This window comes from Hylaeus anthracinus, unplaced genomic scaffold, assembly GCF_026225885.1.
Source record: "Hylaeus anthracinus isolate JK02 unplaced genomic scaffold, UHH_iyHylAnth1.0_haploid 11978, whole genome shotgun sequence".
Classification (NCBI taxonomy): Eukaryota; Metazoa; Arthropoda; class Insecta; order Hymenoptera; family Colletidae; genus Hylaeus; species Hylaeus anthracinus.
Genome location: NW_026534326.1, coordinates 4,694,820 through 4,705,824, shown reverse-complemented (window position 1 = coordinate 4,705,824; position 11,005 = coordinate 4,694,820). Strand labels below are relative to the sequence as shown.

The 11,005-nt window shown below is 62.2% G+C and overlaps 1 protein-coding gene across 1 annotated transcript; it reads right to left on the bottom strand.

Annotated features, from left to right (window-relative positions):
• Positions 1–5,817: 5,817 nt before the first annotated feature.
• Positions 5,818–7,106, bottom strand: LOC128897004 (translation initiation factor IF-2-like). Its single transcript, XM_054160623.1, has 2 exons — positions 6,787–7,106; positions 5,818–6,676 (listed from the first exon to the last, which is right to left on the bottom strand). Exons 1-2 carry the CDS (start codon positions 7,104–7,106, stop codon positions 5,818–5,820), a joined length of 1,179 nt encoding a protein of 392 aa, XP_054016598.1.
• Positions 7,107–11,005: the final 3,899 nt, after the last annotated feature.

The window sequence follows — 11,005 nt, the reverse complement described above, 5'->3', positions numbered from 1 at the left end:
AACGTTTCCTTATTGCTAGTTTACAAAATATCATTTGTTAAGAATTACATATTATTTGTAACTAATTCTAATTCTAATTTCCTTATTCTAGAACTATATATCTTAATCTTACGACCTATATTTGTAAGCACCATTTGGATTTACATATTTATTGTGTATTATTATTTGATAGTTTATCATATTATTTTGGATCGGATTTTCCTAGCTTGACGCACCAATCTAGCTGTATACTTGTAAATAGACTAATGAGTTGTTATCATTAGACTTGTCTTTCTTTCATTCGTCTTATCTCAGTCTTTTGTAATTTAATACATTCTGTACGTTCTTATAAAATGTATTTCAGACGTATTTCGACTTCTGTTGCTATTATAGAATACAAAAATATAAATATCTATCAATAATAAAATATGAATATAATAAAATAAAAATAAAAGTAACTAATTTTATTGTTAATTTCCTATCGTACTTATTTTACGACACCCTTTCAGTTATCTCTATAATACCTTTTTTTTTTACGTTGAGGAAATCTGATAACAGACACCTGCCACCCGCCCGGGGGAGCGAGTGGAAGGTAGTGTGGGGTTATACCCTCTAAAACCTCCACGACGACCATCGGACGCTCTACCAACTCTGTCGATTCAGGAAGAGCCGCGTGATCTCTTATAGAACGCTGCCGCGGCTCCCCCTCGCCTAGGCCGGCTATGTGGTAGCTTATAGCCGGCCGCGTCCCGAGGGGGGAAAATTCTGTCCCCCTTTTCCACCTCCCAATCTGCAAAACAGGTAGGCCGCGCCCCGCACCGCTACATCTCGACGGCCGCATTTCTGACATACCCAGGCCGCCAGGGGGATCGGCATTCAGCTTGCCGTCCCCCCTCTCCCGTCGCCATTCACCTCAGTGATCAGCTGGCGGCGGAGGTTGTCTACAACCGACCGGGATCGGTGAGCTCTCGATCCCGATCTGCGGCCTCCTTCTGCGAGATAACCTCTTCGCAGAAGGAGACCATCGCCCACTAGTTCCCCTCGCTCTCTAGCATAGCCAAAACTACTGCTAGGAGCGAGAGGTCATGCCCGATTTGGGCCCGAGAACTCGATGCTACGCTGAAAAGGCGGGGCATTCCTCCAGCGTGTGCTGCGCCGAGTCCTCCTCCTCGCCAAAGTGGTGGCAGGCTGCCGCCGCTTCCTTCCCTATGCGACACAGGTAGACACCGAAGCAGCCATGCCCGGTGAATACCTACGTCGCCCGGTAGTTGAGCCTTCCGTGCCACCTCTCCCGCCACCTTTTGAGGTGTTGCAGGAGAGCCCCTCTGACGCGCTCGCCGGCGTGGGAGCTCAGCTCCAGACGCCAATTCGCGAGCGCCAGTCGCCAGACCTGGCGTTCGTATTCCTCGACCGTCTCCGTGTCTGGCTCCGGCGGAGTCCTCCGAACAAGGCGGGTAGCCTGCACGCGCGCATAGAATAACCGTCTGCAGTTCGAAGGGCACTTCACCCGCCAGAGCCTGCGCCGCCACGTAGTTTAATGCGCCGGCTTGCCATCGCGTCCGAAGCCCATACTGGGGCCCCGTACAGCGTCATAGACCGCACTGCTCCCATATATAGGCGGCCCACACGGTCCCCAGATACCCCGATATTGGGCAAAAGGCGGCCAAGCGCAGCCGCCGTTCTTTCCATACGGGGGACCAGACGGTCGAAGTGCGCCTCGAAACGCCAGTGCTTGTCGAGGACAAAGCCGAGGTATTTAAATCGGCTCCCGACCTCGGCACAGGCTCCACCCTCTTTTTTTTTTGTTACGTGAGGAAATGTGTTTACGCACGCCCCCTTATAAGAAGAAGGTAGTGTGGGACTCGTCCTTTGATTTGATATCAAGGGGAATACCCACTAAAACCTCACGGTGGCCGGCCACGGCGCATTGGGGAGGGGCACCGAGATCTCTTACGAACGCTACTGGTGCCCCCCGCGCCTCTCCCCCCGCAACGTAGGGAGGAGCGCCATCTCCGGTGAGGAGTGAATACCTCCCCACCTGACCGCGGGTGCCACAACCCGCGGTCTCGCCTGTCCCTTTTAGTCGCCTTTTACGACAAGCAGGAATTACTGTGGGCGTATTCTGTTCCCCGACCCACAGGGAATCATGCCGCTATGGGGCCAACGGAGTTCCAAAGGAGTGGGGGGGGGGGGCGTCGGGTGACGAACCTCCCCCCCTGCCCGGCGGTCCTGCTGGCAGTCGGCGAGCCGAAAGCTTGAGCTCGCCGGCTACGTGTGCAGGGCCGCCCTACGTGGCAGACTGCCAGGAGGAGGTGAGGTTTTACGGGGGGGGGACCAGTCCCCCCTGCGGCAGGGGCGGCAGCTAGCCGCCGTCGCCTGGCCCGCATCAACCTCCTCCTCTCTATGCGAGCGGGATCGGTGCGCTCCCGATCCCGCTCGTCATCCTCCTTCCGCGAGACAGTAGAGTTCCGGGCACTCCTCCAGTAAGTGCTGCGCGGAGTCCAGCTCCGCGCCGCACTGGTGGCACGCGGCGACCCCTCCGCCCCCACCTTGTGCAGGTACTCACCGAAACAACCATGTCCGGTAAGCACATGCGTGAGCCGGTACGTGAGTCGCCCGTGTCAACGGTCCAGCCAAGCATCGAAACTCGGCAGGACCGCCGCTACCGTCCTCTTTCGGGCGGCGCCGCTCTCCAGGAGCTGGCGCCGCCACTTTTCGCGGGCCAGCTGCCACCTTTGGCGCCGGTAGGCTTCGACCGCCCCGTCCTGCGGATCGCCCCCGTTCCGGCGGAGATCTTGCACACGCCGATACACGTCGGCGTGTGCCTCCGCCTGGAAATCAAAGGGGACGACCCTCGCCAGGACGGCCGCCGCCTCGTGGGAGATCGTGCGATACCCGCGCGCGATCCTGTTAGCCATATGCCGCTGCACGCGACGCAGCAGGTGCCGTTCACGACGGCAGGCCACCAGGTCGCGCGCTCATACGGATGACCCGTATAGGGCCATGGATCGGACGACCCCCAGGTAGAGGCGGCGGACCCTCTCTTTCGTCCCCCCGAGATGGGGCAAGAGACGACCCAACAGGGTCGTCACCGCTTCAATTCGAGGGACCAGGCGGTCGAACTGCCTCTCCCAGCGCCACCGGCCGTCCAGGTCAAGGCCCAGATACTTCATTCGGCCCTCGACCCGGACAGCCGCATCACCCACGCGGATCCAGGTCTGGGGGACCCACCGCGTCAGAGGTAGCCGCCATGAAACATGACTACCTCCGTTTTTTGCGGCGAGATCCGAAGTCCCAGAGCCTGGATCCTCGCGACCACGATCGCGGCCGCTAGTTCCGCCAGCCTGTGGACCCTGGTCCCAACCCGACCCACCGCGATGATCAATGTGTCGTCTGCGTAGCAGACCACAAAGACACCGGGTGGGAGGAGCCCGCGCAACACCGAGTCGTACTCCAAGTTCCATAACAGGGGTCTTAAAACGGACCACTGGGGTACGCCTCGGCTGACCCTCCAACGTATCGGCACACCGCCTCTGCCAGGGTACTCGATCCACCTGTCCGACAGGTAGTCGGCTAACACGACCCGTAGATATGGAGGCACTCCGTGTTCTCGGAGCGCCTCTCGGATCGTGCCCCAGGGCAGGTGTTAAATGCGTTGGCGATGTCGAGACTAATCGCCAACGCCACCCTACCCCGGGAGACTGTCCGGTCCGCGAGGGTGTGGACGTGGTCGATCGCATCAAGCGTCGACCGGCCCCCGCGGAAACCGTATTGCCAGCCAGTCAACTGCAAACTGCAGCTCCAGAACGGGGGGGTCGAGGGACTCCGTGACAGGGGGGACGGCCTCTCAGTGGACCTCATACAGCGCCACCTCCCTCGCCGGGTCGCGGTTCCGTCTGCGGCGGGCCCTTGTGAAGAGACGTTGCGCCGCGCTGCATATAGCACGCAGCGCGGCAATCTCGTCGCTCCACCAGTAAGCGGCCCGCTTCGGAAGCCTCCTGGCTCGGGGCATGGCGGCGTCGCACGTCGCCGTCAATGACTCCTGAAACCAGTTAGCTTCCTGATCGACGTCCGCGAACGGTCCAACCGGGGCATCCGGGCAGGACGCGGCGAGGGTGGCCGCCATCAGGGCGTCCTTCTCCAAGCGCTCCAGCGCCCATCTGCGCGGCGGTCGGCCCGGCGCGGGTCCGCGAGCGGGATGGTACTGAGGGACAGCGGAGACATCCATAAGGATGTAGAGGTGGTCACTGAGGAACTTCACCTCCTCCGCTACCCTCTATCCCGACACGAGACGCGCGGCGGCAGGCGTCGCCCACGACAAGTCGACGAACGACTCGCATAGCCACCGCACGCACGTGCTCACGGACCCCCGGTTAAGCAGCCGAAGGTCCGCGTTCGCCGCCCAATCCAGCACCGCCCGACCCCTCGCGTCCGTTGCTGGGCCAACCCACGCCGTGGACTTGGCGTTGAAATCGCCCAGCACGTGCGTTCGGGTTACTGGAGAGCGGGACAATGTGTCCCGGACCCCGTCGAGCAGCCACTCGAGCGCCGCGACGGAGGCACTCGGAGGGGCGTAGACCCCGATCAGGGCCAGGCCGCCGCATTCCGCCCCGACGAACCCGTCGCCGTGGGTGAACACGCGGAGGGCCGCAGTGTCGCCGCCCACTATCACCACGGAGCCCAACGCGTTGACCACTCAGTTCGGGTGGTCGGCGACGCGGTATGGCTCCGCGGCGACCGCCAACCTCACACCTAACTCGGCCAGGCAGTAAGCAAATAAGTCCTGCGTCCTGGCCGAGTAATTGAGGTTGGCTTGGAAGATCCAGACCGGGGGCATGAACTTTAGGCCACGTCTATGGCCTCCCCCAGGCCGGATCCTCCCTCCATCGCAGCAGGCGATCTCGCCTGCAGCGTCTCAACCGGCGCCAGCGCCGGCGCAATTGCCGCCAGTCGATTGACCGGCCTAGATTCGCTCGAACTTAGGGTCTTCCCGCGCGCCTTCCTCCCCTGCTTTGGCGGTGGAGGGGCACATTTTTTGACCCCGAGCCGGTGGTCGGCTGGCCTGCCCAGGTCAGCACAGACCGGGCAGCGCAAGGGCGCCGTGCACTCTCGTGCCCGGTAGCCCGCACCGGCGCACCTGTAGCACCGGTCCCCGCGGTCCGCTTCGAGGGGGCATTTCTGCCGCAAATGCCCGAGCTCCAGGCACCTGAAGCATTGGAGGCCTCGCGCGGGCAAAGCCTCCACTCGGACGGACGACCAGCCGACGAGCAGGCGGCCGGCCGCCAGGAGGGCTCCATGGCAGCCGCCGGGCAGCGGAGCCAGACGATGCCCAGCCCGGACCCGGAACGCCGGATGATGCTGGTCTGGACCTCCTCCACCCGGTACCAGGTTACCGTGGCAACTGCCGCCGCCACGCCGTCGGCCGTGATGGATTCGTCCAGGCCGCTAACCCGCGCCTCGGCGGATTTAATCGGCCTGGACACCCTCACGTCCGTGCGGGCGAACAGCTCCGCCAGGCGAACGGCCAGGCGGTCCGCCCTGGCAGCGCTGTCCGGTCCCGGAATCTCCAGAATGGAGAACCCGTTCTGCCCCTTGCGGTACCGGATGCCGGTTACGCCGACATCCCGTAACCGCACGCCAGCGACCGCCTTTGCCATGACCTCTGAATAGGTTATGGCGCTGCCCGGAGCGACGGTGAAAGATTCCGCCGCCCTCTTCGGCGCACGCGCCGGACGAACCCGCGGCTCGGCCTGAGCTCCAACCAGCCACGCCCCGGCGAGTGCGAGAGCGTGCCGCCCCGGACGCCTCTCCTTGCGTCCGAGCACCTTCGACCATGTCTCAGGGGCCGGACGGGTCAGGGAGGGCGCGACGCAGACTCGCCCGAGACGCAGCCGGGGCAGGCGCGGCACGGGGCCGGTCTCGGCCCGGCAAGGCCGGAGCAAGATGGGCAGCGGCGCCACCCGCTTGCTTCTTCTCGCTCCTCTTCCTGCCTGTCTTTTTTTTCGCGGGCTCCCCGCTGACTGTCCAGGGGTGACTCCCCACCGCCGAGGGGGCAGGTTGGGAGGGACCCGCAGGAGGGCGCTGCGTGGCCCGCGGCACCCGCCGCGGAGCTCCGCTCGCAGCGGCCACCAGCGAGACCGCCCCCAGGTGCGCCGCGAGGCGCACCTCCATCTCGCCGCAGAGGCGACGGATGAGGCCCTCGACGTCCACGTCCGGCGCGAGGGTCGCGCCGCCCATCGCAGGCTTCCGCGACGGACCGGCGGGCGCAGGCCTCGAGGCAGCAGGCCGACTCGACCTCGTCGTCGAGGACGCACTCGGCCGCGAAGGAGGCACCGGCACCGATATCGCCGGATCGACGGGCGACGGCAACGACGGCACCGCGGCAGGCGCGACCGGGCCATGCGCAAGCCGGGCTCCCAGCTCGGTCACGCGGGCCCTGAGCTCGGCGACCGTCTGCTCTAGCTCCACCTCTCGGGCCAAGGTCTTGACACGCTTCGCCTGTTCGACGGTAGCGTGTCTGATGGTGTCCGCTGCAATTCGCAGCTGGCGCACCATCGGCCCCTGAAGTTTGTTGGAGCATTTCGCAACCCTCAGGACCGCCTCCGAACTCTCGAAAATCCGAGAGCCCAGTTCGGCGGTCGGCGCGTGGCGCATCTCCGCCGCCAGCTCCTCTTCGCCCTTGAGGGGCTTGCAGGACCTGGAGATCCGGACGGAGGACACTAAATGGTCCGCGACGTCCATCGCCAGGCGAGGGGGTCGACCTCGCTTCCTCCTTAGCGGCGACTGCAGAGAGCGCGCCGACTATACCGAGCTGACTGACCCGTCGCAGTCAGCGCCAGTGCCGGACGCGTCTGCAGCCGCCACGAGGCGGCCGGAGCGGAGCACCCTCTCCAACCAGACGACGGGCTGACGCCGGAGGACGCCGCAGCGGAGGAGGTCCCCGCTACAGACGTCTCTTCCCCAGGCGCATTGCTTAACCCGGGGGCCTGGTGGTCCACCCTGGGGTTCTCCCAGTCGTAAGATAACGACGCGAGGTAGCCTGGTCGACTACTCTTCACCGCGCCGGTACTGAGGGATGCGACGCCCTCTGCACCGTAAACGCTTAATCCTCGGTTGTCCATGGTCATTTTTAAAGCACCCCTTTGCGGGTGGGCGCCGTACCCATGCCTCCAAACTTGTCATGTCGTCAACAGAGGATCCGCCAGATGCGAGCTCACCGCGATCGCCCTCCGCATCCAGCAAGTCGGTTCTCGCAAACAAGCGCCGACTGCTGAAGCGGAGACCCAGGAGCACCACGAGGAGGTGCGGTGAGTGGACTTGATCGGACGCAGCCCGCCGACTTCGCTGAAATTCCCCGCCCAGGAGGACACCGAAGCGCCACCCTGGTGTAAGGGAACATCAGCTAGGTCGCCTCCTGACCTGGAGGTTTTGGGAAGAGGCATGGTGACCTCGACCAACTGCCCCAGTGCCAGGAAAGCGTGCGTCTAGCCTCATGCTCCCCGGCACAGACTCCACCCACCCGGACCCACGACGACAGCCGCCACCCCTACCTATGCAAGGGGGATGGCCCCCCGAGTGTGCTCTCGACGGCGACCACTAACGTGTCGTCTGCAAAGAAGACAAGACTGGCGCCGTCGGGAAGCGGGACCCGCATTGTAGCCGAGGTCCCACAACAACGGGCTCAAAACTGAGCCCTGTGGGACCCCACGGTCCACCTCCCTCCGTTCCATGCCGTACCGGCCCGGGTACTCTATCCACCTGTCGCTCAGATAGGCCCCGATCACCTACCTCAGATAGGGAGGCACTTGATGGTAAATTAGTGCCTCCCTTATGGCTTTCAAGCGCAGGGTGCTAAAAGCGTTTACGATATCCAGTGATATCGCTATGCACACCCCGCCACGGGTGACTGCACTCTTCGAGAGTGACCGGCCCTCTCAGAAGCCGAATTGGCAGTCAGCCAGATCGGGACCAACGTGCGACAGGTGGCTGGAGAGGCGAGAAGCGATGATGCGTTCTAGCATCTTCCCCACCACGTCCAGGAGACATATCGGCCGGTACGCGGAGGGAGAATCCGCGGACCTTCCATCCTTCCTCAGCAGGACCATCCGCCCACTCTTTTATAGTTGGGGGAACACCCACGATTCTAGGCAGGTGGAGAACAGTGCCTGCATCTTCCCGAACAGGACGCCCAGGGCTAAGGTTCAGACTTTGCCGGGTGTCCCATCCGGCCCCGGGGCGGTATTCTTGCCCCGGAGTCACCGGATAACCGCGGCCATCTCCTCATCTGTGACCCCCACATCGGGGGGCCGATCAACTTCGCAGCCCTCCGTTCAGGGCAACGGTCGGGTCGGCTCCCCGCCAGGGGGAAAAAACGCGACCACGACACGCCCGAGAAATTGAGGGTCTAGGCTCTCCGTGAGCGGGGGCGCCCAAGAGCGAAGACGCCCCATCACCATCCCTGTTCAGAGAGCCAAAGAAATTCCTCCACGCCTGGGCGTTTTTTTTCGTTCTGTGGTGAAGGGGAAATCTTACATAAGACACCCCCCCCCCCCAGATGTTGTTCGGGGCGTAGTGTCAGATTCTTACTGACTTAAACCTCTCTACCACAGCCCCTCGGGGCGGAACTTAACCGAAGGTATCACATCGCCCCGGTGGGGTGATCCGCGGATCGGCCGCATGCTCCTCGAGGTGCCGAAAGATGAGCCCCCTCTCCTCTATCTTGAGGATGATGGGGCATATGCCCGCTATAACCGGGTGCGCATCATTGGGGACGCTCCGGTACGCTTTACACACCTTGATGAAGCCAGCTCTCTGGGCAGAGACCATTTTCTGGCATCGGGCTGCCACACACATAGCCCCTCCCTAAATGGAGGCGGCGTAGATCAGCACCGACTCCATAACCTGGTAATACAATGCGCTGGCCCGTTGGCCCGATCCGCCTATGTTAGGCATGAGCCGAGCCAGCGCATACATCATCCGGGTGGCCTTGGTGGTGACCGTCTCGATATGAACTTTGAAGTTCTGTGACCGATCGAAGGTCACCTCCAGATATTTCACACTCTCAGATGGAGGGACCATCTGCCCCTCAACCGGAACCAGGAGCGGGGGGCCTAACCATTTTCGGGGGGCGATCTCCAGCCCGAACGACGTTATCCAGTCACCAATCTGCCGCATAGAAGGGTGGATACTCTGATGCAGCGTCTCGTGGTCCGCATGCGGTGACCACAATGAGGACGTCGTCCGCATACCCAATGGTCGAGCACTCCCTGGGAAGGCGGAGACTCAGCACGCCGTCATAGAAAATATTCCATAACGGGGGGCCGAGCACTGATCCCTGCGAAACACCGCAGTATACTTTCCGGCGTCCGTCACCCTCGGCATCATCATACCGAATGTACCTGCCATGTTGCGACAGAACGTGCGGGCCGATCGCCTCCTCCAGTCTGCGTTTAACCAAGTTCTCCCATACCTTCGCAAGGTGTCCCAGCAGGCACAATGGGCGATACGCCGAAGGAGAAGCAGGGTCCTTCCCCTCCTTCCTTATGAGGACCAACCTCTGCTCTCTCCATCTCTGTGGAACGTAGGAGTGCTTTAGGCAACCGCCCAGGGTAGCCCTTAGCAACCCCTCGTTCCACCTGGCCACCTTGGCGATGACTCTGCTCAGGACCCCATCCAAACCGGGTGCTTTGCCCAGGTGAGTGCCCCCCAGAGCCCCTTGGAGCTCCTCCAAGGAGATCGGGAAGATCGGCCGACGGACGAATCCGCCCAGATCCCTGCCAAGCTGGTATCTTTCTTGAGGCACCGCGTCCGCGTATGCCGGGGCAAAATGCCACCTAGCTGCGCGGCAGGCATCAGGGGGTGGGGACCCTCTGGGTGACCATATTCATGACCACCTGGTAGGGTCTGCCCCACACATCCCTTTCCACCATGCCGCACAGCTGCCTCTAGGCTCTCTCCTTGCCCTGGATGATTAATATCTTCAACCGACGCCGGGCCTCCCTATACTCCTCCAACAGTTCGGAGACCCCGGGCCTCCGCCGCTGGCGGGCCCTCTGGAGTCTCCGACGGACGGAGCTCACCCCTCGACGTGCTGTGGCGATCTCAGGGGACCATCAGTACTTGGCCGTGCCTCTAACAGGCGGGGGAATCCTGGGTCTCATGCTATCTGCACACGCGTGCTCGATAGCATCCAGGACGCCCTCTATCTGTTCGGGCTGCAGAGGGACCCCCAGATCCAGTCCAGTAACACTACGTCCAGCGGACGCAGTAAGCCTTTCCGGATCGAGGGTCTCGACCCTCCAGCCCCTGGCAAACCGCCGCTCGGGCAGCCGGTCGTTCCCGGTCCGCCCGAACACGTGCCACAAGTATCGGTGGCCCGACGCCGACTACTCCTCCAGGATTGCGCTGGAAGCCAGCTCCCTCAGAGTACCGGGGTCGCACGTCAGCACGTCGGTTTTGGACGTGCGGCCGTTCATTTCGAAGGAGAACGGTCCCATACTATCCAATGGGGTGAGCCCCATCCTCTCTAAGGACTCGTACAGGGCCGCGCCCTTCGGATCGAGCCTCGGGGATCCCCATGGGGGGGACTTCGCGTCAAAGTCCCCCACAACAACCCAGCGCTGGTGTCCTCCTATAACGGCGGCCTCTAACATCTCCAGCTTGGCAGCCAGCCCCTCTCGGTCGAGCCGAGGGGTATAGTAACAGCTGGCGAACGGGGTGCCCCCAGCCGTGGCCAGGGCATACCTGTCGCCCGCCGCTCCCCCCCCCCCCCCCGTCATATCCCCCCTCAGCCCGCCGAAGCCGGTAATCCAGACAGCGGTCTTTTTGGTCAGGTACGCTGTCCAGTCCGGGCGTATATCGTACGGTTCTGCCACCATGATGACGTCAGCCTTAAGACGTTCCGCCGTCATGGCGAGCAGATCCTGCGCCATCCTGCAGCCATTACGGTTAATCTGCAGGATGCGCATCACACCGCCGACCTACCCCCGCTCCTCCGCAGGTACTCCTTATACATGAGGCACGCTCT